The sequence below is a fragment of the Eretmochelys imbricata genome, chromosome 1 (assembly GCF_965152235.1).
Source record: "Eretmochelys imbricata isolate rEreImb1 chromosome 1, rEreImb1.hap1, whole genome shotgun sequence".
NCBI classification, from domain to species: Eukaryota; Metazoa; Chordata; order Testudines; family Cheloniidae; genus Eretmochelys; species Eretmochelys imbricata.
In genome coordinates, this window is record NC_135572.1 from 155,113,002 (window position 1) to 155,139,103 (window position 26,102).

At 40.5% G+C, this 26,102-nt stretch overlaps 1 protein-coding gene across 9 annotated transcripts in view; it reads right to left on the reverse strand.

Annotated features, from left to right (window-relative positions):
- The window catches only part of CASK (calcium/calmodulin dependent serine protein kinase), a 425,447-nt gene that overhangs the window by 132,079 nt on the left and 267,266 nt on the right, over positions 1-26,102 (reverse strand). For 8 of the 9 annotated variants that reach the window (XM_077817549.1, XM_077817556.1, XM_077817538.1 and 5 more), the window contains 4 exons: positions 12,799-12,974; positions 11,005-11,127; positions 8,619-8,702; positions 1,718-1,817 (listed from right to left, as the gene is read on the reverse strand). In XM_077817549.1, the coding sequence (XP_077673675.1) occupies positions 1,718-1,817; positions 8,619-8,702; positions 11,005-11,127; positions 12,799-12,974 (483 nt within the window). The remainder of the gene's footprint in view (positions 1-1,717; positions 1,818-8,618; positions 8,703-11,004; positions 11,128-12,798; positions 12,975-26,102) is intronic. The other variant, XM_077817582.1, reaches the window with a different exon arrangement.

Sequence of the window (26,102 nt, forward strand, 5' to 3'; positions counted from 1 at the left end):
CTCTTTTCCTCAAAGCTTCAGGATGTTTATTCTAAATTAATTATCTAAATGAGGAGCTCTCTGAACTAAACAATTTAAATTAGTCAATCAGGCATCAATAAAAATATCCCTTGGGAGCAGTTTCTCAACCTTTGGGTTGCAACCTCCAAGGAGGTCAACAACTGTTGTCCTGAAGCAGGAGCCTGTTCCAGCTTCCTCCCAGAGGAACTCAAACCATTGCATCAGCTCCTCAAGAAATTAATAAGAGGTTCCAAAGGATCCAGCACAAAAGGGCTGAGAGCACACACGTAAATATCTGGATACATGGTTCCTAGAAGAAAAAAGTTGAGAACTTGTGCTTGTGACAGTATCCGCAACCTCAAACCCAAATGAGGAAGAGACACATCCTGTTGATGTAAGCCTGAAGCTGAAATGAGGAACCTTACTATTCCTGTAACAGAAAAATTGTAGAAATGTATGTGGCCTATTTCTGTGACTATGACTGAGGAAGCAGAAGGAAATAAAAAGTATCTTTTGAAACACTGCAAATAATCCTAACTGATGTCCAATCAAACATGATTTGAGGACTTCAACAGCTCAGACATAGGTGAGAGGTTTTTCGCAGGAGTGGGTGGGTGAGATTCTGTGGCCTGCGTTGTGCAGGAGGTCAGACTAGATGATCATAATGCTCCCTTCTGACCTTAGTATCTATGAATCTTTCTGTAAAATAATACATCATATCCCCTTCTGTACAATACATAAAATGTTCAAATCTGAGTGCCTAGAGTTAGGTGCCCATGTCCATATTTAGGCATCTAAATGAGTGGTGTGAAGTTCCTATGGACTTCACTGAAAGTTGAGAGTGTTAAAAACATCTGACAATCAACCTTTTTATTTGGGCACCTACATTTGAATATTCCAACTTTATGTAAATGAAATTAAATAATATTTAAAAAATTTACTTTTCCACTATTTTTTCTCTGCCATACTTAACATTTGCAAGCCCCCTCCACCTCCTTCCTTATAGAAATATTAGGACAGTGAATGAGAACTCACCCTTCCCCACCAATCCAAAACACATAATTAAATCCCTGAGACATTTTCTAGCATACTAAGCTTTCAGGCGGTCACGCTGACACATGCTGCAACATTTGAATTGCAACCATTGTTTATTTGTTAAGAAAACTTGTTTAGATGGTAATTTACAAAAAGCAGAAGTAATTCTATTGGTCTCATGTTTTCTAAAAGTGTATTTATACAAAACCTACATTCTGGAACACCTTTGTCATGTCAATGACCCTCTAAGAGGAGATTAAAAAAAAATAAATAAAAAAATTCAGTTTCACAAAAAGAGACCAACAAGCTCTTAACTATACAAAGATACACAATGAAAAACATTCGCAGGAAGAACAATCCCACTAAGAGTACAGGGCACAATTTGAAAAAGGTCTCAGACTCAAGTAAAGTAAACAGATAGATATGATGTTATGCCAGCCTTTGTAATAAAACACTGTCAGGTTGAATAAAAATCCTTGAGGATCTATATCACTCTGAAGAAGCATTCTCTGGACACTCCCTTGTAGAACCACTATAAATGAATAATAGTGAAATGCTCACACAAACTCTAACGTACATACTGTTCTATGACACTATGGGAAATCAGCAACCAATACGGGACTAAAGCCAGTAAAGATTTAAAACTCAATATGAAAGGTAAATATGCTTTCAGTGAAATTACCTGAGGAGGTAGGGTCTTCAGAGAAGTCTGGCAGCTCTTCAGGGGGATCCCCATAAAAGGAATTGAATTTGTGGCTTGATACTGCTGCTAGTACTGCCCCCTGAATAAACAAGACAAAGTCGCAGTCATAAGCAGTAGGTCAACAAAACATGTTTACAAACACTGTGGATCAGTTAAGACTGAAGGCCCCAAGCCCTCCCAGTCTATTCTTCTTGTTGGAGTTATGAGAGAGATTCCATGCACTCCATCAATGACCTGACTGCTGCAGTGAAAAAAATCTCACAGCACAGCCAGCCATGCACCATTCCAAAGTATTGGATATGGCAACCTGCCTCTCTGTGATGGATATGGTGAAAGTGCAGCATTTATTTTTAAATTATTGGGCTGCTGCTGCTGCTTCCCCATATTCCTCAGATTAATGAAGAGCAGTGGAGAAAAAGACAAAATGCCCCAAAGCACAGCTTTCACTAGTGCATGAGTAGAGAACAATGAAAACCAAAGCCCCCTGATGTAACAGGCACTGCACGGCTCAAAGTCCTAACTGACAAAGATAATGTCATCCTCCAATGGAGCTAGTTTCCTTCTTTTTTTTTTTTTTTAAAAAAAGAGCCTGAATGGACAGATGTAGTCTTGAAGTATCAGAAGAGAAGAAAGGATGTTCAAAAAACAATACACTGGATGAGTTGATGAGGAAAGCAGGCAAGCCTGCTGGCAAGGCAATGACAGTCACCCCCAGGAACTTATTCACTTTACATGGGCAAAAAGGAACTGGCAGCTAGAGCATTAAGAGTCAACTATATTCCACCGCAGAAGCTGGCATGAAATACAGGTTTAGAACTTTGAGAAGTTTCTGCCTTCGTCATAAGCAGGAAAACAAACCTCAAGAGTAGGTTCTTTCACAACTGTATCCTTGGAATGTGTTAAATGCTGTCTATGAGTTTCATCTAATTCACCCCCCACAATCAATAGTTATTTGGGTATGCTGCTGTCTAGCAATGGAGAAGCTTTTTTCAGCCAACCTTACTTTTAATCTACAAATTAGAAGGCAAGGAGTGGATTCTAGCATACAGTGGCCTGCATCATTCCTTCTGATACTACATATGTTTTCTTCACCAGGAAAATTTTTTTACTGACACTGATTAGCCTCCTCCCACAAACCTTAAAAAAGCTTATCACTTAAGTATTTCAGGACATTATATAGAAATACTGTACACACTGCCCTTAAAATAACACTCAGAACCAGAGAGAATGAGCTATGAAGATGATGATAATAAAGTATCCCTTGTTTATTTTCTACTCCCTAAAATGTCTTGCCATGTTTAGACTGAAATAAATTAGGCACCTTACTGTCTTATTTGGAAAAAGAAAACACTTAAGAGTTTTTGGATTGCTCCACTCAAATCACGTGGTAGGTAATCTATTACTGATGTGTCATTGAGGTTACCAGTATGTTTCTTAATTATGTGAGCTCTCTCTCTCACACACACACGCCCACCCACAAATAATAATTTCAGTAAACAAATTAATATAATTGTGGTCCAGATATATGTAGTTTACTGCTCAAAGTAGCAGTCATATTTAAATTTATAGGCATTTATTTTTTGGACTCCTCACACTACTTTGAAACGCTGGTACACAGGAGATAAAAGTCAGGCTTTTAAAATAGGTTAACCTCATGATGCGGACATGTTGACAATTAATTATTAATATCAAGGGATGATCAATGAAGAATCAATACAACATATTAACAACACACAACATAGAACTGTGAAGATGTATACTGTGAGAAAGAGAAAAGGGATGCATTGCTGCTTCTTTTGCCTTTTTGGTTTGCAATTGTGATTCACAGGTATTGCTCAAGAGAGCAAAGCCAGCTGACAGGTTTCTTAAATTGGTGGCATTCTGCATTATGCCTTTAGAAACTTTCCAACAGTTTAAGAAAACCTGAGACCTTTTATGTAGTTATTACTTGAAATATTACTGATAAAAATATTGCTTCATCTAAGACAGTTATAGTGGGAAATTTAAAAACAGTTTCAAGTGAATTAAGCAGGAAACCTGTGGTTTGTAGTTCTGTATGTTTATGAAAGTTAAAGATCTGATCCTTAACTTGGCTGTGGAAATGAGAAACATTAGTTTATCCTATTTATTTTTGGAACGTCCATTGTGTCAAAGGAGAATTGCAATATTGCTGGACTTCAGCTCTAAAATGCCAAAAGGTAACATTAAAGATTCACAGACAGCAAAGACAGCATTTTTGTTTAGAGCGGATCTCATGCAGTAACTAGTATGAAAATAGCTGTCTTCTCAAAACCACATTGAGACCACAGTTTTTTATGTAATGTCAAGTGATATTAAGGAAGAACTAATTTTTGTTTTAAGTCATGTTTTTAGTGTCTAACTGGTTTCAAATGATGCTAAATGACCCTGATCAACTAACCTCTGATATAAAAAAAATCCCAGAAGCTCTCTCAGAATGCAGAAGATATTTTAATTTATGCAATGAAGCCTAAAAATGTACAATCTAAACCTGTAAATAACTAAAATATAGTCATTTTCCCAGAATAAGGGCCAGATACTGCCTTTAAAGAACAGGGCTGTGCCGAGGAAAGAGCTGAACTCCAACATCCCAGGTAGGGCTCTGAGCAGTGGCACTGTGCCTCAGGGAGCAATCTGGTGCATAAGGTGAAATTTGCTGCTGTTTTACCTTTTAAGAGACTGTAGTGTACATTCCTCTGAGGCTAGTCAGCTGTAGTGATCTCTACTTCCATTTTGAGTGGCTTGCAGGACATAAAAGGGAGAAGTCTCTGTGCTCAGGAGAGCTTAGGGCCTGCAACTGTGACTGGTGTCTGCATGGGGGAAAGGGAAGGTTTTTTGAAGCTTCCATACCTTCTTGTGCACCTGCACATAGTGTGTCTGGCTATGACCAGCATAAAAGCATATAAAGCATAAAAAAAACCCCCCACACTTGGGGGGGTGGGGGTTAACTAGATGAAGGGAATTTGGCAGCTTTTCTATTCAGGTAAGACAGGTAAATGCTTGGGAGTATATACAGATTTGGAACAATTATACCAGAACAATTTTATTTGAAATAAGTGTAGAGAAAGAGACATAAGGAATAAATTCCTGAGCTCTTTAGTTGGCAAGGTAGTTCTGATAAAAATGATAATTCTAAGATGCAAAAATGCTCTATATGTTCGTGAGTCTCCCATAATGTCCCCAATAGTCTGGGCAAAGATCAAATACCATGGTATATAAACCAGTATATAACGAAAAAATAACTGGGATAGACAGTGGTATTAAGCCACATCAATGATGGTATGGAAAAGCGCCATCCTAATACAGATCTCCCAAATGCATCAAGTTGAGACAGGTACAGTGGCTCTGTGAGCACAGGGTAAACAAAGCAGCTGCTATTATAGCCTCTTTTCTCCTTACTCTGTTTGGACAGGCTAGCACCTCTATAGATGGCAACCTGAAGCATTCTTTATATTGAGCACAAGGATTGCCACTGGGCTGCCCGGAGCAGGGGTGCAGGGAGTGGGAAAGAAAGCTCTGAATTCTCTCACTTGTGCAGGGTTCGGCATGATCTGGTCCCTGGAGAGAAAATTAACACTTTAATGGATCAATACAAGGAAGATAGTACAACTGTCCCAGTTTTTTAATAACTCCTCGAATTCTGAAACAAGCAGTGGTTCCAATGATTGTTTCTGGTTACAAAGGTTACAGTACATTATATGGTAATCAAGTAACTGTAAAATTAACATTTTCCGTTTGGAGATGTGCTTCAATTCTGGCAAAATTCAGAAAACAACATTGGAATCTGTTATTTGACTCAGACATATCAATATGAAAATATGATAATCTCAGACTCCTTGGTGGTAGTTATGTGAGGAATTTCAAAGTTAGAAAAAATAATGAAATACTAACAGTATCTGATCCAGTGTTAAAAGGACAATTTGTTGTTTGCTCATTCCAGAAAAATAGGGCCTAACGTACAAGTTTTACAGTGTTTCATGTGTGGGGTGCATTGCAATGAACAATTAGTACTTTCAGAACACCTCCTGAAGAACAATAGCATGGATTAAGTACATGGCAGGGAAAAGGTTGGTATAGTATAATATGGTATTGAATGTATATAAACACAAGATGCTAAGAGTGGAGAATTGCCTATAAAGTAAAGATTGAAGCTTATGTGTGGACCAGAAAAATAGATTGTTTAAAAAAATGTTAGCTAAAATGCTTTAACTAATGCAATTTTAAATAGGACTTTGTACCTCATGTAGGCAAGCTGTGTTTATAATGTGTTATCTGATCATAGTTAAACATAGGGGGAAGCTGCTAACTTGTTCAGAAGCATGAGGATTATTCCAATCCTACATGCTAGACATGGTTAGAATTATGCAAAACTTCCGTGAGGCAACTAGTTGAAATTAATCTGATTTTGCATTTTACAAACCCTACAATTGACACAGATTTGCCAAAAGGATGCCCGAATCTTTTGATGAACCTAGACCAAGTTTCAGGTAAAACCCCATCAGAGAGGCAATGGATTTATGATTCTGAGTGGAAATCACACAATGTTTCAGCTGGATCTCAACATTATTTTCTGTATACACCTCTACCCTGATATAATGCAGTCCTTGGGAGCCAAAAAATCTTACCGCGTTATAGGTGAAACCATGTTGTATCGAACTTGCTTTGGCCTCAAGCATTTCCGTTATTAATACGGTATTTGACAAAAGAAGTTTTATTCTTGGTGTTGTTTTAGAAAGGGTGCATCTGATGTTGTCCTTCACATCAAGCCCGGGGTAGGGGCTCGCAGCCGCGCGTCCCTGTCGGGGTCGGGGCTCGTAGCCACGTGTCCCTGTCGGGGCTCACAGCCCGGCACTGGGGTCGGGGCTTGCAGCTGCACGTCCCTGCTGGGGTCGGGGCTCACAGCCTGGCACAGGGGTTGGGGTTGGGACTCATAGCTGCGCTCTGGGGTCGGGGATCGTAGCCCCGCAGCTCCACACAGGGGTCGGGACTCGCAGCCATGCGTCATGGTTGGGGCTTACAGCCTGGCGCAAGGGTCAGAGCTCGCAAGGTGCAGCCACACTCTGGGGTCGGGGCTCGCGACCCCCCACATAACCAGGTCGCTACCCCCAGTTTGAGAACCAATGCTGAAGACGAGACAGAAAACCATTTTTGCTTTACCGCATTATATCCGAATTCGTGTTATATCGGATCGCGTTATATCGGGGTAGAGGTGTAGTTGGAAACTGCTCCTATATATAACTAAAGGCTGAGGGAACATTCTTAAGAATACCCCTTTGCAAAGAGCTATAACCTACCCCCAGAAAAGAAAAGAAAATCGTAATTGTCCTTTATGAACATCTTATGGTGGCCCTCCATATTTGATGACTGGTGAAGCCAGTGGAATGTTTATCCTTTGTTGACATAACTGATTACAAAAAACAGAACAACATAGATGAAACTAAGCACTAGGAATTAAATTATGCCGTAGCACAGGAGTGACTCAAAAATGTACAAACTGGCTATTCTCTAAAGAAGCAAAAACAGGCCGCAAGAATATTTTTCACATTTTAGAAATTATATTTAGAACCTTTTAGGAAAAAACAGTAGTCTCCCTCCCTCCCAGTCACAGAAAAGACACACTTTCTCCAATTGCAAAGAATCAAGAACAGATGGTTGCAGACTCTGGCTCAGTAAATAAGTGCTCCACTCCAAATCCTTATAATCACAACCTCAAAGGATGTATTCTAGAAATGTCTGCAGAATGCTAGTCTGGTGCCAAGTGCATACACCATAGGAACAGCAATTATAGTGGGGATCTAATACAGACAGCAGTATTACGGGTGATGGAGGGGGAATGTTGCGAGGCTACCATAACCATACAGAGTGGAAACAATGCAACCTTCTAGCAATGATCACCTGTGAAAAGAATACTTTTGTAAAGAAACCCTATTTCTGCAGCTTGAGATTTGCCTCATATTTCAACTATAGTGCATTTGGTTTGAGTTTGTCCCAAAATCTCATTTAGGTCAATGCATGACAAGACAATCTAAATAAGACATCTTATATTCAAGGTAATTAATCAATGATCATTAGACTAATTAAGATTCCTGATCTCATAATTCTAGATATTTCAGACTATAAAAACTCAATGAAACCAAGAGACTAAATGGAGGGGACGAGTGTCTGCAGCATGACACAGCAGCAAACTAATCCATTCTAAATATCTAGTTTCAGAGTAACAGCCGTGTTAGTCTGTATTCGCAAAAAGAAAAGGAGTACTTGTGGCACCTTAGAGACTAACCAATTTATTTGAGCATAAGCGACCTGTAGCTCACGAAAGCTTATGCTCAAATAAATTGGTTAGTCTCTAAGGTGCCACAAGTACTCCTTTTCTTTTTTCTAAATATCTATTTCAACTTGAAATCTTTACAATTTTAAAAAATACATAGAACTCTTGACTCGTATTAAAAGTCTACATGGCTTGTCTATACGGTGCAGAAATGCACACCAGAAGGGTGTAAATAGTATAGCACTCAAGTGTGCTGCTCTAACTGCCCTGTGTAGATCCCACTGATGTGCTCTAAAAGGTTCCTAGTGCACGTGTTTGGGACTGTATCAACATGCACTAGGTACCTTGTAGACCATGTCAGCAGAGTCTAAGGGGCAGTTAGAGCGCAACACTTTAGAGTGCTTTACTATTTATATCTTCCTGGTGTGCTCTGTCGCACCATATAAACAAGCCCTATGACACTTAATAACAAAGTTCTTTCACATAGAATTAGGTACTAGATTTCTTTTCTAATATTTTCAAAATTCCAAAAGAAAACCATATAAAATTTAAGGTAATGCAATTATATCTGTCTTAATGTCAGATTCCTTTTACCTTTAGTTTCCTTCTTGCATTGAATTTCCTCAGTTGCTCTACTGTTTCTGGAAGATGAATCTTGTATGCATAGCGATCCCTCTCCTACAATAATAAAAAAATACTCAAACTTCGCTCTGACAAAAAACATTAAAAATTGGCCAAGATATGCATTAGATACTATACTATCACACAGCAACTTAGGATTTGATTACACTGATGTAAACCAGGGGTCGGCAACCTTCGGCATGCGGCCCATCAGGGTAATCCACTAGCGGGCCGCAAGACATTTTGTTTACATTGACTGTTCGCAGGCATGGCCCCCTGCAGCTTCCATGGGCTACAGTTCGCTGTTCCTGGCCCACAGGAGCTGCTGGGGGCCATGCCTGCGAATGGTCAATGTAGACAAAATGTCTCACGGCCCGCCAGTGGATTACCCTGATGGGCCGTGTGCCAAAGGTTGCCAACCCCGGATGTAAACATTAAGGAAATTTCTTATAGAAATCAAGATGGTTGGATTCCAGAATAGGGGAAAGGCAGGTGTTGTGTTGTCACTTTCTGTGGCTGAAACCTATGGTCAGTTGGTAGAACATTAATAGAACAGATTCTGTAAATTGCTGGGTAAGAGTTTTTCCTAAATTCGCAAATTACAAAAGAATTCAGGTTAAACAACATGGAACCCCCAATGTGAGCTGCTTCACTTAAACTGGATTTTTACTTTCTGTACTTAGTAAGTTTTCGACAGCAACAAAAAGAAAACACACAATATGAAAAAAAATTATGCAATCTATTCAATACCAGAGATTATAACTCCTAAAAGGCAGAGTCTTAAAAAACATATCTGATGCAAAGTCAGAAATAATGCAATTATTGCAGGTATGTTTGCTGCTCCCCACTCTTGTTAACAACATTCTTAAACACACAACACAATTTGAATACTTGAGCATCTCGGCAATTTAAAGCCATTTAATTGTATGTATTACTGAAAGGAGTGGAGAGACAATCTTATTGATCTCTTTCAGTTTTAAGATTAATTGGTTAAAATTTTAGTACACTAACGTAGCTTTAAGATGTTGGTCATTTCAACATTTAAATATACAAATAATTATATCAGTATTAACTGATTATATTTAGAATGGCTTGTGTAACTGCAGACTCCTTTCTTCATTACTATTAAGTTATCAAAGAATATTTGAATATATCACCATACAATATTACACTTCAGCTTTAATATAAGGAAAACAGATGTAGTGGCTCTGTAAAACATTTATATTAATTAAAAAATACACTCTGGAGAGCCATATGATAGCATCATCTACCACAAATGACATTCACTACCACATTCATACTAATAATCTGTGTATATTGCATGCTGCCAATGACTCATGGCTGTATGTGATTAATGTAATTTTGACTCAGGAAAGGAAAGCTGAGTTTAGCTTAGTAAGGCAGATATATGAGAAGACTGAATTAGGGAATGCCAATAGCCACTTCAGGATTATGCTTGGAAGTATCGATTACAAATGCAATTTTGCCTCTTCTTACCTGCCCAAACCTCTCACCTGACTTTAAGTTCAAAAAATAAAGTTAGATCAGCCTCAAAATGTGCAGGTTAGCACTAGGTAGAGCCAAGGTTACATTTTTCTGCAAAATTTGCAGGGATTTGGACAATAAAGCTTCTCAGCTATGACACCCTAATGACAGAGGCATTCACTACAGTTCAAAAAGTCTAACTTTCCTTTGGCCACAATACAGAAAATAAAACACAAAATAGAAAGCAAGAGAGAAATAAAACTTTGTTAACCAGATTCTAACTAGTTTCAATGCCCAGAACCAAAATTTATTAACTTCTGAATGTGGAATACTGCTACGGACCTCCAGCTCTGGTGAGTTTAGCACAGGACATCCTAGGGACTGCTGGAGAGCTCTGCTTACATTCTCCCCAAGCTCCCACCTTTCTTTGTAGAGAGAGGCTTCAAAATGTAACTCCTATCACTAGCAAGTGTTCTCAGTGGAAAAATATTTATTTTCATACCAGAAGGCTGATAAAAGCAGCTGCTGAGCCTTCTCAGGTCACCTGCAGGGGAAGGAGGAAGAGATGGAAGATAAAGCTTCTAAAATTCACATAGGATGCTATCATCTGGACTCCAGGAGGGCCACAGCAAGAGGTGGGAATGCTCCCCAAATCATCTTCCACACAGCACTACTCTACATCCTACAGTCCTCTTGAGGCACATATGGGGGCTCAATCCTGCAAGGTGTCGAGCACTCAGGCCCCAATCCAGTAAAGCACTTAAGCACATCTAAATGTTTCTGTAACTTGATGGCTAATTTGAAGAGCAAAAAATCAACTCCATGTTTTTAAGGATATGAATTTTTGAGATGTTATGTTGTTGGCTTTATTTACCTTCAGCCAAGGATGATTCAGTGCCTCATAAACGGTTATCCTTTCAGCTGGGTCCAGCATAAGCATGCGGCGTACCAGATCTTTGGCACTTTCAGAGATATGGCTCCACTGCCTGGGATTCATCTGATTGTAAGTGAAGAAAAAAATTAAAGCAAGTGACAGAGTACAACATTACAGGATACAGTTATTCTGTACAATGAGCAACTAAGGTATAAGGTTACACGACATTGGTACTATTGTCAATATTTTATTCCTATGAATGTACACATAAGACTTGTGCACCATTTAAAAAAGTATAGATATATGTTAGTATGTGAAAACTAAAACATTACGTACAGTGCTCGATGATTATACAACTGGTAATACGGTACCCATTTTCCCACCTACTTTTTTTGCATGTAATGTTCCCTACAGATCAAATTCACCTTCCCTGTACAAAGCAAAAGTAATCAGGCTTTGTCTGTGGAAATGAAATGGATGAAAGGACAAGTTTATGAGCTGCAGTGCAGCCATTCTACACCACAGTGAAGTGTTGAGCTGCTGGATCTGAATAAAAGGGTTCCATGACCCCTCCCACACTGTGGTTCTTAGGAATGCAGAGGACCTTGTGGACAACTGCTTCTTCCACAAGGCCAGTGTAAGGTTTAAAGGTTTCAGGAGACCTTTCGCTGTTTCCTTGCAAGGGTAGAATTTAATCCAGAATTGAGAGCACATATGACATGGAAATCATTGAGACAAACAAATGTACACTTCGATGTCACTTTTAGAATCAGTTTCAGAATAGAACCACACTAAGCAAGCAACAATATACAATGTGATGTATAGTATAATCACACATTTCAAGTGTGACCAGCTTTGTGCCTTCAGCTGTTCAAGAAGAGAGGATTACCAATATAGGCACGCTCCATTAAGCATCTTACTGTTGTTGTAAAGCATTTTTTTCCCCTGAGGCTCCCAGCTGCAGAGTAGACATACCCTGGTCAATTAATAAAAAGAATACTACATATTATAGGACCATCAAGCTTTAGCAAGATTTTGGGCAATATTCTTACCACTTTGCTAATGTACTAAAGGTGTGATTTTGATGTATGCAAAGAAGAAGAAATGAAATGAAAGGGCTTTAACTCCTTCCTCATAATGACTCCATGATTTTGGAAAGTGTTATGAAACAGGTTTGTCCTCAGACACTGTAGTTTGTTATCAATTACCAGTAGCTCCTTAGTAAGTAATCAGTTCTTTCATAGCTTACTATACAGTGTAATACGACAAAAGTATGATACCATTTGTACACTAAGATAACCACAAATATTTTAACTAAATTAATGAGTTCATTCTTTAGCTATCACATTTAGCATTTAGAACTACAAACAAATGTGAGAAATTTCATAAAATGGAGGAATACATATAAGAGTTTATGTATATATCAGTCATACAGATAACACAGAACATATAGTACACACTGAGGCCCTAATCACAAAAACACATATGCATGTAAGTAGTCTCCCTGAACTCACTGTAAGATCAGGGTCCAATTTGATGTTACGTTAGCTGCTTAATCTAGATAAATGATACGGTAATCTAAATGGCAGAGACTGTTAAACATATACTCCATGGAAAAATGGATCAATAATGATATAATTATCTCTATTTGCACATAGAGAGCTGTTTGTCTTGTGGAATTTTGCAAATTTCAGTCAGGCTAATTAGCAGCCAAAATATAGAAAGCAACTTCCAGAAATGTTTACAGCAGTGTTTTACCTCAGTGAAAAAGTAATCATGCACACTGTCATTTACCTTATATTTTCCTTTAATAATGCCTTCAAATAATCTTTCCTTGGTTCCATAAAAAGGCAAACAACCACTTAGTAGAATAAAAAGGATCACTCCACAACCCCAAACATCTACAGGCTTCCCATAGGGTTCTCTTTTTACTACTTCTGGGGCCATAAAATGAGGTGTTCCTACACGTCCTAAATGGAAATACAAACAAAACTGAGTAAAGTGATGTGTTTCAAACATGAAAATAAAAGTGAATAGGAAAGAAATTAATCTGCATTAAACAGAAAAACAGTTATAATGGAAAGTTTTATTCACGGATTAAACTTTTTTTTAAAGACAATATTTTCCTTTTCTATATTCAGTATTTGTGAAATGTGTCAGAATGGAGTAGTCACTAATTTCTCTGTTCCTTGGTTTACCCATCAATAAATTGGGTAAAATATTTACCTACCTTCCAAAAGATGTCATGTAATTAAAGGTTATTTTAAAAAGCTCTGAGATCCTTGGGTGAAATGTGCTGTATAACAAGTATTTGACAGCCATGGAGAGCAAGACTCTCTATTTATCCACAGAACAGGTACAACGGAAGACTGTTCCCCCCTAAATGCTTTACCAACGTTTCTTAACTTTGATTTGAAGAAGTCACCTCTAGAGCTGAGGTGGCTGTTCAGGCTCCATATCCTTTTCGCTGAAGGGTATCAAACAGTGCTTAATGTTTTTATGGTGTGGACATTATCCTTGAAGAATTATACTTACAACACAAACTCACATCAGATGTTAACGTTTTGGGGGCAGGTTTTGAACCAGTGATTAAACAGAGGACCATGAAAACAATTATTTTTATGATCAATGCCCTTGAACTTTCAAGGGAGTAAAAGCAATCTTTTTTCTTAGGATTACTTTTGCTCAATTACTAACTGATGTGTTAAACTGAACAAATGTAATAAAATGCATTTTATCGCTCTCTGTACATTCATCCCCAAATGGTCCCTGTTGCAAAGGAACTACAGAAGAACCGCAAATGTAATTTTCAAGGCAATAGGAGCTTTGTCTGTACTACATGAGCAGCCTTAGGACTTCACAGGCACTGATGGTAACATCTGGGGAAAATCACGAGTCTGGCTAACAGCTGCTGTCACCACCACTGGATCTATCATCATTTATGTGCCCAGACTTGACAATTGTAGTGCCCAAAAGCCTGAGTCAGGCCCATAGTGCTGGGTACTGTACAAACTCAGATGAAAAGATGCTCTCTGCCCTACAGGGATTACAACCTAAAGGACTCAACTGCTATCACCATTTAATGCTACCACTACTAAAAGTTGCCTTGCAGAAAGACTTCTGCTGGACTGCTTTTTCCTGGGCACCACAAGACGACAAAACACCAGGAATATGCTTTAACTTGGTAGTACAATTTTATAAAGTAACAACCTGAGAACTATCTGGCAACAACTTGTCCAGTGCAGATCATCCTTCCTTTGTAATCCATCTATCTGGTGGTGGAGGGTTGCCCCTGCTCCATGTAATCTGGTCCCAAAACCACTGGTGGGACTCCGCCACTCTCCCTTTGTATGAGGGCTAAGGGGTGGGGAAGAGGGGGCTGTTTCCTCAATGTCTCAGATGTTAGGAACCCCAACCCATTCCCCACCTTCTATAAATGCCGCCTTCTTATCCGTTTCCAATTCCGATTCATCAGGGAACCGGAGCCCCTACTGAATGATTACCTGCACTGGGCATGTACCAATTTGTAATGAAATTAATTTTACAATCTAACCTATCCACCAGTCCCCAGGCTGCTGAGAGAAAGGTGAAAAAACCCACCTTGCCCAGGCCAATGTGGTACTGAGGGAAAAATTAAATTATGAACCCCAAAAGGAGACTAGTGCCCACAACAAAGCCCAGAAACTGAGTCCTACTCTAATCCCAATGGGAGAGAGAGGGGAAGCTTTACTCCCAGTGCAGACTGGTGCCTCAGGGCAGGGGGAAAAGGCTTTTAAACCTCCCCTGAGATGCCTGGGAGTGAACAGACTTATACTGCACCCATCTGCCAAACCAATCAGCCACAGAACCCAGACCACAAGGAGGGGAGGGTTATGTGGAATCCTTCAAAGGGTCAAGGGTTTTCCTTCCTCTGATGTCCCAGACTAGAATAATAGAATCATAGATTTTAAGGTCAGAAGGGACCATTATGATCGTCTAATCTGACCTCCTGCACAATGCAGGCCACGGAATCTCACCCACCAACTCCTGTAACAAACCCCTAACTTATGTCTGAGCTACTGAGCTACTTATGTCTGAGCTACTTGTGATTTAAAGACTTCTAAGATGCAGAGAATCTTCCAGCAAGTGACCTATGCCCCACGCTGCAGAGAAAGGTGAAAACCCCCCAGGGCCTCTGCCAATCTGCCCTGGGGGAAAATTCCTTCCCGACCCCAAATATGGCCATCAGCTAAACCCTGAGCGTGTGGGCAAGACTTACCAGCCTGACACCCAGGAAAGAATTTTTTGTAATAACTCAGATCCCACCCCATCTAACGTCCCATCACAGATCATTGGGCATATCTACCACTAGTAGACGAAGATCAATTAATTGCCAAAATTAGGCTATCCCACCATATCATCTCCTCCATAAACTTATAAAGCTTTGTCTTGAAACCAGATATGTCTGTTTCCCCCACTGCTTCTTTTGGAAGGCTGTTCCAGAACTTCACTCCTCTGATGGTTAGAAACCTTCATTTAATTTCAGGTTTAAACTTCCTGATGACCAGTTTATATCCATTTGTTCTTGTGTCCACATTGGTACTGAGCTTAAATAACTCTTCTCCCTCCATGGTATTTATCCCTCTGATATATTTATAGATAGCAATATTATCTCCCCTCAGCCTTCTTTTAGTTAGGCTAAACAAGCCAAGCTCATTGAGTCTCCTTTCATAAGGCAGGTTTTCCATTCTTCGGATCATCCTAGTAGCCCTTCTCTGTACCTGTTCATCCTTCTTAAACATGGGAGACCAGAACTGCACACAATATTCCAGATGAGATCTCACCAGTGCTTTGCAAAACAGTACTAACACCTCCTTATCTCTACTGGAAATACCTCGCCTGTTGCATCCCAAGACCGCATTAGCTTTTTTCACAGCCGTATCACATAGGCAGCTCATAGTCATCCAGTGATCAACCAATACTCTGAGGTACTTCTCCTCTTCTGTTACTTCCAAGTAATGCGTCCCCAGTTTATAACAGAAGTTCTTGTTATTAATCCCTAAATGCATGACCTTGCACTTTTCACTATTAAATTCCATCCCATTACTATTACTCCAGTTTACAAGGTCATCCAGATCTTCCTGTATGATATCCCGGTCCTTCTCTGTATTGGCAATACCTCCCAGCTTTGTGTCATCCGCAAACTTTATTAGCACATTCCCGCTTTTTGTGCCAAGGTCAGCAATAAAAAGATTAAATAAGATTGGTCCCAAAACCGATCCCTGAGGAACTCTACGAGTAACCTCCTTCCAGTCTGACAGTTCACCTTTCAGTGTGACCCGCTGTAGTCTCCCCTTTAACCAGTTCCTTATCCACCTTTCAATTTTCATATTGACCCCCATCTTTTCCAATTTAGCTAATAATTCTCCATGTGGAACCGTATCAAATGCCTTACTGAAATCGAGGTAAATTAGATCCACTGCATTCCCTTTGTCTAAAAAATCTTTTACCTTCTCAAAGAAGGAGATCAGATTGGTTTGCAATGATCTACCTTTTGTAAAGTCATGTTGTATTTTGTCCCAATTACCATTGACCTCAATGTCCTTAACTACTTTCTCCTTCAAAATTTTTTCCAACACCTTGCATACTACAGATGTCAAACTAACAGGCCTGTAGTTACCCGGATCGCTTTTTTACCTTTCTTAAAAATAGGAACTGTGTTAGCAATTCTCCAGTCATACGGTACAACCTCTGAGTTTACAGATTCATTAAAAATTCTTGCTAATGGGCTTGCAATTTCATGTGCCAGTTCCTTTAATATTCTTGGATGAAAATTATCTGGGTCCCCCGATTTAATCCCATTAAGCTGTTTGAGTTTGGTTTCTACTTCGGATGTGGTAATATCTACTTCCATATCCTCATTTCCATTTGTCGTCCTACCATTATCCCTAAGCTCCTCATTAGCCTCGTTAAATACTGAGGCGAAGTATTTGTTTAGATATTGGTCCATGCCTAGATTATCCTTAACCTCCACTCCATCCTCAGTGTTAAGCGGTCGCAGTTCTTTTTTCTTTGTTTTCTTCTTATTTATATGGCTATAGAACCTTTTACTATTGCTTTTAATTCCCTTCGCAAGGTCCAACTCTACATGGCTTTTGGCCTTTCTCACTTTATCCCTACATGTTCTGACCTCAGTAAGGTAGCTTTCCTTGCTAACCCCTCCCATCTTCCACTCCTTGTTGGCTTTCTGCTTTTTCTTAGTCACCTCTCTGAGATGCCTGCTCATTCAGCTTGGTCTACAACTCCTGCCTATTAATTTTTTCCCCTTTTTTGGGATGCAGACTTCTGATAGTTTCTGCAACTTTGACTTGAAGTACTTCCAGGCCTCCTCTGCCTTTAAATCCATAAGTTTTTCAATCCAATCCACTTCCCTAACTAATTTCCTTAATTTTTTAAAGTTAGCCTTTTTGAAATAAAAAATCCTAGTCACAGATCTATTTTTGTTTATCCTTCCATTTAGTTTGAACTGAATTAGCTCATGATCACTCGAACCTCACTGCTCACCAAAACCAAATCTAAAATGGCATCCTCTCTTGTCGGTTCAGCAACTACTTGGTAAAGGAATCCATCATCTATCGTATCCAGGAAAATCTGAGCCCTATTATTATTACTAGCACTTGTCCTCCAGTCTATATCTGGGAAGTTAAAGTCTCCCATGATCACACAATTCCCATTAGTATTTACTTCTTTAAAAACGTTAAAGAGGTCTCTCTCCATATCCACATAGGATCCCGGCGGTCTATAGCACACCCCAGGCACTATCCCAGGGCAGGCTCTAGTAGCTTTCTTCCCCAGTGTGATTTTTTGTCCACACAGACTCTGTCTTATCCATTCCATCACTTCTTATTTCTTTACAATCTACCTCATCATTGATTTACAATGCTACTCCACCACCTTTGCCTTTATTTCTGTCTTTCGTAAACAGCACATACCCTTCAATACCCGTACTCCAGTCATGATGACTATTCCACCATGTTTCTGTTATCCCTATAAGATCTGGTTTCACTTCCTGCACCAGTAGCTCTAGTTTCTCCATTTTGTTATCTAGGCTCCTCACATCTTAATTTTTGCCATTTGGCTTCACTCACATTCTTTACCCGATTGGGCACTGACATTCTACCGCCAATATTACCTATTAGATTGATATGTACACTGCCCTTCTGCCTTATATCCATTCTCCTACCCATGGCTGTATCCTTTCTTACTTCGTTTTCTTCTCTCTCAGAAAGAATAATTGGCATGGAGATTACCTGGACATCTCCAACCATCTCCCCCGAATTCCTAGTTTAAAGCTCTCTTGATCAGTTGTGCCATCCTCTATCCTAGAAGTCTATTTCCCTCCTTACTCAGGTGAAGTCCATCCTGAGAGAACACTCCTCTGTCCATGAATGCTTCCCAGTGGCCATACATTCCAAAGCCCTCCTTATAGCACCACTGCCTGAGCCATCTGTTGAGCATCATAATCTTGTCACACCTTTGTTGCCCTTCTCTAGGAACAGGCAGAATCCCACTGAAGATCACCTGAGCCTCAATTTCCTTTAGCGTCTTCCCCAGCCTGGCATAGTCTCCCTGGATACGTTCCAGCAAGAATCTATCTGTATCATTTGTTCCCACATGAAGGATAATCAATGGATTCTTTCCCGCTCCCGTTAGGATCCTCTTCGGCCGCAGGTCCACACCCCGTATCTTAGCACCCAGCAGACAGCACACCCTTCTGTTCTCTGGATCAGCTCTTGTACAGGCCTGTCTATTCTTCTCAGCAATGAGTCCCCAATCTCGTAGACCTGCCTTTTCCTGGCGATGGTGTGATTCTCCAGTTTATCCCCTTTTCCATCTGGCCGAAAGTCCTCTCGATTTCCATTGCCCCTTGCAGTCCTCTGCAACCCATCCTGTATCCTCCGGGGGCTCATATTTGGTGTTATCTCCATTGACTCTTGCCCTCTTCCAGTAGGACTATCTGCTCTTCTCTTTTTCCTTGCCCTCTCACCTTCAGTGACCACCTGCTGTGCCCCTTCTTCATTTTCCAACTCCGCAAACCTGTTCCTGAGCTCTATTTCTCCTTCACTGCCCTGTCTTTTCCTCTGCCTGGTTCTCTTAGTCATATGCTTCCACTGTCCTCTTTCCTCACCCAGCAGTATCCCCTCAGAGTTCTTCGGTCCTGCTTCCATCTGCAACTCTGAGCCTTTCCCTTCAGCCTCCTCATGTCTTTGCTCCATCATCTGCTCAAACCCCCTTCTAAACTCATCCAGAGTCTCCACCTGCATCTCCAATCCTAGGATCTTCTCTTCCATTAGCTCTATCAGGCGGCACTTCATGCAGATGAAATTCTTTTCGTGTACCCCCTCCAGGATCATGTACATGCCACAGCTTCTACATCCAGTCATTTTCATTGTGTCTTCCACTACTTGGGTCACTACCACTGCTGCCTCTGTGTCTGTCATCGCCTTCCCACTTAAGTCCTGTTAGTCTAGGGAACACAAACCAAACCAAAATACACACCCACAGCAAAACAAACCGCCAGTGAGCACGAAAACACAACCAGAACACCACACACCCCCTTCACTAGCCTGTCTGTTCCTTTGCCTGGCTCTTAGTCTTCCCCCAAACTCCTCCAACAGAACTCCCGCTCAAACTCCCCTGTTTACAGCTCTGTTTGCTGGCTCCTGTGCCACTGCAACTGTCTGTGCCGCTGCCTGACTGGCTGGTTACCTTTATCGGACCCCTAGTCAGAGAAGCCCCGCCCCCTAATCAGGGCTCAGCTTCTCTTCCAGCACACTGCCCCTACAAGCCTCTGAGGTAGGGCATTTATGGAATCCAAGCTTACCAAGTTGCTTACAATCATATGGTTTTTTCCACTGAGTGCCTACAGATCCATGTAGAGGATATCGATGCTGGTAGTAACACTGCTTATAGGAGAGTCTCCTTCAGCTTAATGGTAGAGCTACTTGGATGAGGAGGTTACTTACGTGTAACTGGAGGTTCTTAGACATTTGTGATCCCTATCTATAGGCCTCTGAGAGCTTTATGCATGCGCACCATGTGTCCAGAGCCGGAGAATTTGAAAGTCGTGTCCACTGATCCGTGCATGCTCCCTGACTGATGGTTTCATACAAGGTGATAAAGTGTGGGTCAGACTGACTGCACCTCCAATTCCTTCTCCACCACAAATCCAACAGATCCACAACAGAGGGGAAGGAGGGCGGGAAGTGGAAAACATGTAGAAGAACCTCTAGTTAGAGTAAGTAACCTCCTCTGCTTTGAGCCTTCAACTTTGTGCCCCCGTTTGTTGATGTAGCCAACAGTCGTGGTGTTGTCTGACATGATGAGAAAATGAGGCCCAGGAGAAATAGGCTAGTCCAGGCCATGACTAAAGGACTCTTGGCTACATGAGTTTGAGTTCTTGTGGAGTCTGGAACCTGTCCCTTGGTTGGTAGGCTTGTGATCTGACTGAGTTGATGATGGCCTCTATAAAGTCTAGGCATTTTCTGGGGTTTTTTGGTCCGTTTTTGACATTGATACTGACTCTGAGGGGAGAAAGGAGGCCGAGCAACATGGAAGTTGAAAGATACAGCCTGATTTTTTGTCTCATTTTGTTTTAGGTTAATAAAGTCAATTCATTTGTATACAGGGCCGGCACACATCATTTTGGCACCTGAGGCAGGGAGCTCAAATGATGCTCCCATGCCCCCTCGCTTGGGCCAAAACTTTGAAAGGTCTCAATTCTGACTTCTTCCTGTTCTACTCCTCTCATGGTACTGCTCTGCTACCTACCCCAGTAAAGGAGAACTAACAACTTAAAATGCCTTGTTCAAAAATTTTAATTAACACTTAACTTTCAAACGCCTGAACAGAAAATGTAACTTTTCTTGTCTGCACAGTAAACACTGACATTTTTAGCTGTTTGAATAATCAAAGGGGTGCTTTCCGTGCCTTCTTGGTTGCAAAGATTTGAACTGCTTCCTGCTGAAGGTCCACAGTCTGGGCCAGCTCATGCTCTATTAAGATGATTGCAAGGCCGACCAGCCTCTCCTGTCTCATTGTGGAGCGTAGATGTGTTTTTATTAACTTTAGCTTGGAGAAGCTGCGTTCTCCACTGGCAACTGTTACAGGAAGCATTAGAAGTATGTGCAGAGCAACAAAAGCATTTGGAAAGAGGGTAGTCATCTTATTTGTGCACATATATTCCAGAACAGCCTTTGGAGTTGATCCTGCTGAAATGTATCTTGAAAGGACTTTCAGTTCATCACCTAAATCACTCGCATCAATATCACGCATGTCATCACGCGTCAACACTGTCTCTGGTGCCCTGCATTGCTGGTGTAGGTTTTCTTCAGGTATAGTGAAGAGTTTTGGAATATCCTACAACATCCCAAATATACTGCTGTGTTCCTTGAGCTGCATGAAACGTTCTTCAACTGACTGTATTGCACAATTTAGCACCTGGTTAAAGAATTCAACTTTGAATGGTTGTTTGGGGTCTCTTATGGGATTATCCCATGCCTCGTAATCAAAATGTCTTCTTCTTTGGTGACTGTTGTATTCTTGAATGGGTGGGAAAATAGCTTCAGTGTGAAGTTCCTCTGCCAACTTCTGTGCACTCTTCAGAACGTTTTGAAATCCCTCATCTGACCGATAAGACTGTAGGTATGACTTTGTTTTGTCCAGTTGTTCCATTGCTCCAGATATATCAAAGTCAACACCTTGGAGTTTCTTGCTTACAACATTTATTCCAAACGGGATGTCATGTCACAACACTAAGCTACACAGAAATTTGAAGCTATGTATGTTTCTGGTGATTCCACTTCCCTCTGCCACTGTTCTCCCAAGAACAGTTCCTGTCATAGCATTATCCTCCATAATAGCAACTATGGCATCATCTATCTTCCCCATCTGGTGTTTGATAGGCTTTATCGCCACCATTCGACTTTCCCATCATGTGGCACTAAGTGGTTTCAGTGTCAGAGAGGATGTTCCCAGATGTTGATTCAAAATTTGCCATCGATGAGTTGATGCAGAGAAAAATACATAGATGCTTTGAATTACATTAAAAAATTCAGCAGCCTCACTAGAAGCTGATGCTGCATCACTGACCACCAAGTTCAATAAATGAGAACTGCATGGGACAAAAAAAGCTCAAGGGTTTAACTCTCAAATCTGTGTCTGCACTCCTCTGTTCTTTCCTCTCACGTTAGCACCATTATCGTAGCCCTGACCTCTCATGTCAGCTGTCGCAATTCCCGTATCTTCCAGCTTTCTAAGAAGCACATTTGTCATACCAGCTCCTGTAGTATCATCAATGTCAATAAATTCTAGAAAATTCTCTCTGACAGTCACCATTGCAGGGACATTTTCACTAGGTTCTGTTGTTGTTGTTACAAAACGCACCATTAAAGTCATTTGTTCCATATGGCTGATGTCAGGTGTGCAGACCAGAACAACAGAGTAATATCTTGCTGCCTTCAGATCTGCCACAATCTTCTGTTTGACTTTTGTTGCCAGTAACTGTAATGGTCTCATTTTGAATTGTTTTTCCAAGGTAGTGGTGTGTGTACATTTCTTGGGTGGTGACTCTTCTTAAATGCTCCTGGAGCACAGCATCAAACTCAGCCATCAGCTCCACAATTTTAAGGAAGTTTCCATAGTTTGGCACATACAGCTGATCTGAAGTGCCACGCAGTGCTAGGTTTTGGGTAGCAAGCATTCTCGCAATGAGCCTTTTCAGAACATTTTGCCAGTAAAGAGACTCTGATGCAATCTTCTCTTGATGCTGACATTTATGGTGGCCTTTAACTTTAGTCTCATCTCAAGTTCTTTCTACCTATGGAATGCTCTCTGGTGATTTGCTGCCTTCTCATGGCATGCCAGATTTCTAGCCAAATTTTTCCAGTCCTTTGTTCCTGTAGAACCCAATGTGGTTGAAACAGTAGACTGGAAGAATTTGCAACAAAAACAGTATGCAGCATTCTGGGTTTTTGAGTACATAAAGCCATGGCCTCTCCACTTTGTCACCATTGGGGATTTCAGTAATGTATTGGATGGAAACTTTTATTTTCATTGTCTTTGGGGAACATGAAGTTTTTCACTTGCTGTGGCCCATGCAGTACAAGGAAGTCCCTCAGGCTACTGCTCAAGTTGGCCCACAGTCCTGGATCATCTAGACTTAAGGAACTAAACTTAGCAGCAGCTGTTTCTTGCACCTCCACCACACTCCTCTCTTATCTACACTTTTCTTCAGGAATGTGCATGGTTACATCCATCTGAGATGGAGATATGGATGCTGCAGTAGCTGCCAGGTCACCTGCACTCTGACTAACTGGAAGATCAGGCATCTCCTCACCACTCACATCCTCACTGGGGCCAGAAGGCTCACCGTGAACATTTGTGTCTATGTATCTCAGGAGAGCTCCTTCGTGCTTAGATAGAAAAGTTTCCTTTGCTTTCTTTCTTTTTTTGAATGCTGCCCCAGAGGGGCGTTTTCTTCTTTCACTCATGACTGCTGTTCTGTGCCAGCTATAGTGGCTCTCAACACTCAGTTGAAGGGGACAAATAAGCAGGCTGGTAGCAGGGCCTGAGTGAGGGAAAATATCAGTGTCTTAAGGGCCTAACTGGCTCCTACTACTTCAGTTGACTGCCTGTTCTCCTCAAGGGGGTCCAGGGAAGCAGCAGGAAACAGGAAGCTCTCTGACAAGCTGGTGTTAATCAGTCCAGGCTCCTGGGGGTGCTAGAGAGGTACATAAGAGGCTCCTCCTCCTCTCTCTCCCTGCAGCTCCTGCTGCTTTCTGTTATTCCCTCTCACCTTTTCTCCTGCCTGCCTGTCTCGTGCCCTCCTTCCTCCAGCACAGCACTCCACCATCTCTGTGCATCTAGAGCAGAGAGACTACATATGCCCCAGCATACATTTTGGGTCCTAGTGGCCCCCCACCCCACAGTCTGGCACCTGAGGCGGCCGCCTCAGTTTGCCTCATGGTAAGGCCAGCCCTGTTTGTATATTCTCAATATCAAAATTAATCTTTTACGTTTCTTTAATTATCAACTCATAAAAATATTCAACAGTATCCTGCAATTACAAGAAAGTACCAGTATATATTCTTTCAGCATTTTTTCCACTTAACCAAACAATATATTTAAGTTTATTACTGGTTAATGCTCAAACACCCTAAACAAAAAATTCCCAAAGCTATTTACATATTCTGATCAATATATTTAGCACTACAAAAAAATATGACCAAAACCAGAAATGATTATCTAGAAACATTTTGAGAATGGACTTGAAACTGATGTACTAATCAGCTTCCTCATTTTTTCTGAAGGAAGTGTTCCAATGCTTGGGTAACAGTTTCTAAATGGCCCCCTTGTCTTCCTAATTATAGTTAGTATGTACAAAAAATACACAGCTACTGCATAACAACAAGCAAGACAAATATAAAACACATGTAAAACTTTACAGTTGTCAGAACTGCAGCTGCAACCATGATATGCAAGGGTTTTTTTAAAGTGTAGTACCCACCCATTTTGCTCATATTAATTTCATTATTAACAAGTGACCTCAAATGAAGGTATGAGCTTTCAGCATAGGCAGCAGTAGTCAAGTAGTAGACAAGTAGTCAGACTTATTGGGTTTTATTCCCTACCCTGTTTTTGCTGACCTGCTATGTGGCTTTGGACAAAGTCATAATGCTCAATGTCTCAGTTTCCTCATCTTCACAATGGGCACATCAGTAATTCCCTATTATACAGGGATATTGTGAATTATTTTGTTCAGCACTTTGAGGTAACTGGATGAAAGATGTTAGGTAAGTACTATGTATTTACATAAAACAGAAAGAAAAAGATTTTCATTGAAATGGGAGCTACATACATTAATTTTAGAACTTGACAGAAAAGACTGCATCCCTGAGCAGCTCATAACATTGGCTATTGTAGAAGCTCATGTCATTGCTGACCTGACAAGGAACCAGAGCAGCCAGGAGAAAGCCCCCAGTGCATAAAACAAATCTCTATTCGTTTCAGAAAACTGTTTTGGTTGAAGAGCCTTCAAGAATCTAGGGACCCTATACCTGTTTTAGGATTACATACTTCACCCTGTACTTAAGAACACGCACAAAACAAATAGCAACTTGATTGACTGTGACATTTAAGCTGGAAGGCAGGAAAAAAATAACATGAACTTTAGCAACTGTATGTAACAGAGTTAAAATTGTGTGTGGTGGGCAACTTGCATTTTCCCCATGAGGTTACAATTGTTTTTGTCCTCATCAGATGAGGAAATGAAACTGAGGTTATGTTTCCAAAGTTAGGTCTTCGACATTGCCTCACAGTATTGCTGCTATGTCAGCAAAGCAGATTTAAAAAAACTGTATACCATGCAAAACACCTGTTAAAGTTGAAACTTCAAAGGTTATGTGCTAAAAAGGGTAAAGGACACTTCAATACACTTAAGATATTTGCTAACTTCTCTTTTTTAAGTCAGCGAGGCCCCATATTTAATATGGTAAAATGCTGCAGCTCCTTTTCTGGTGATATCACACTTATAGTTTACATTTAATAGCTCTGGAGAAAGAAGGTTGCCTATGTAGTAAACAAGTCCCTTTCCAAATATCACACCTAGAAATAAAATAATTTCTGGTTTTATATACTCTAATACAGAAGGATTTTTTTCCAATAAAACAATCTTCACACTAGGGTCCTTCCTGTTTCCTCTCTAAATGAAACAGTCTCTTAGGCCCTCAGGAGTCTTTGTTCCTTTGTAGACACCAGATAACACCCCTTTCTTCCTTCTGCTACACAAGAAACTCTTTCATCCAATAACCAGGCTAAGCCCTCCCTCCATTTTTTCCCAATGACCTGACGCAAATGTTAAGAAAAACATGGTATTTTATTTTATTTTTCATTATTCGTCACATCCAGGAAATAAACATAAGAAAATGTTTTTTATTTTAATTTTTTAAAAACAATTGTAAAAAAGAAGAATGTAAGGAGTTCTCAGTGCCTTGGTATATAAATAACCCGGTAACCCTAAAGGTTAGTTGTGCTATACATAACTTAGTTGATATTTAATG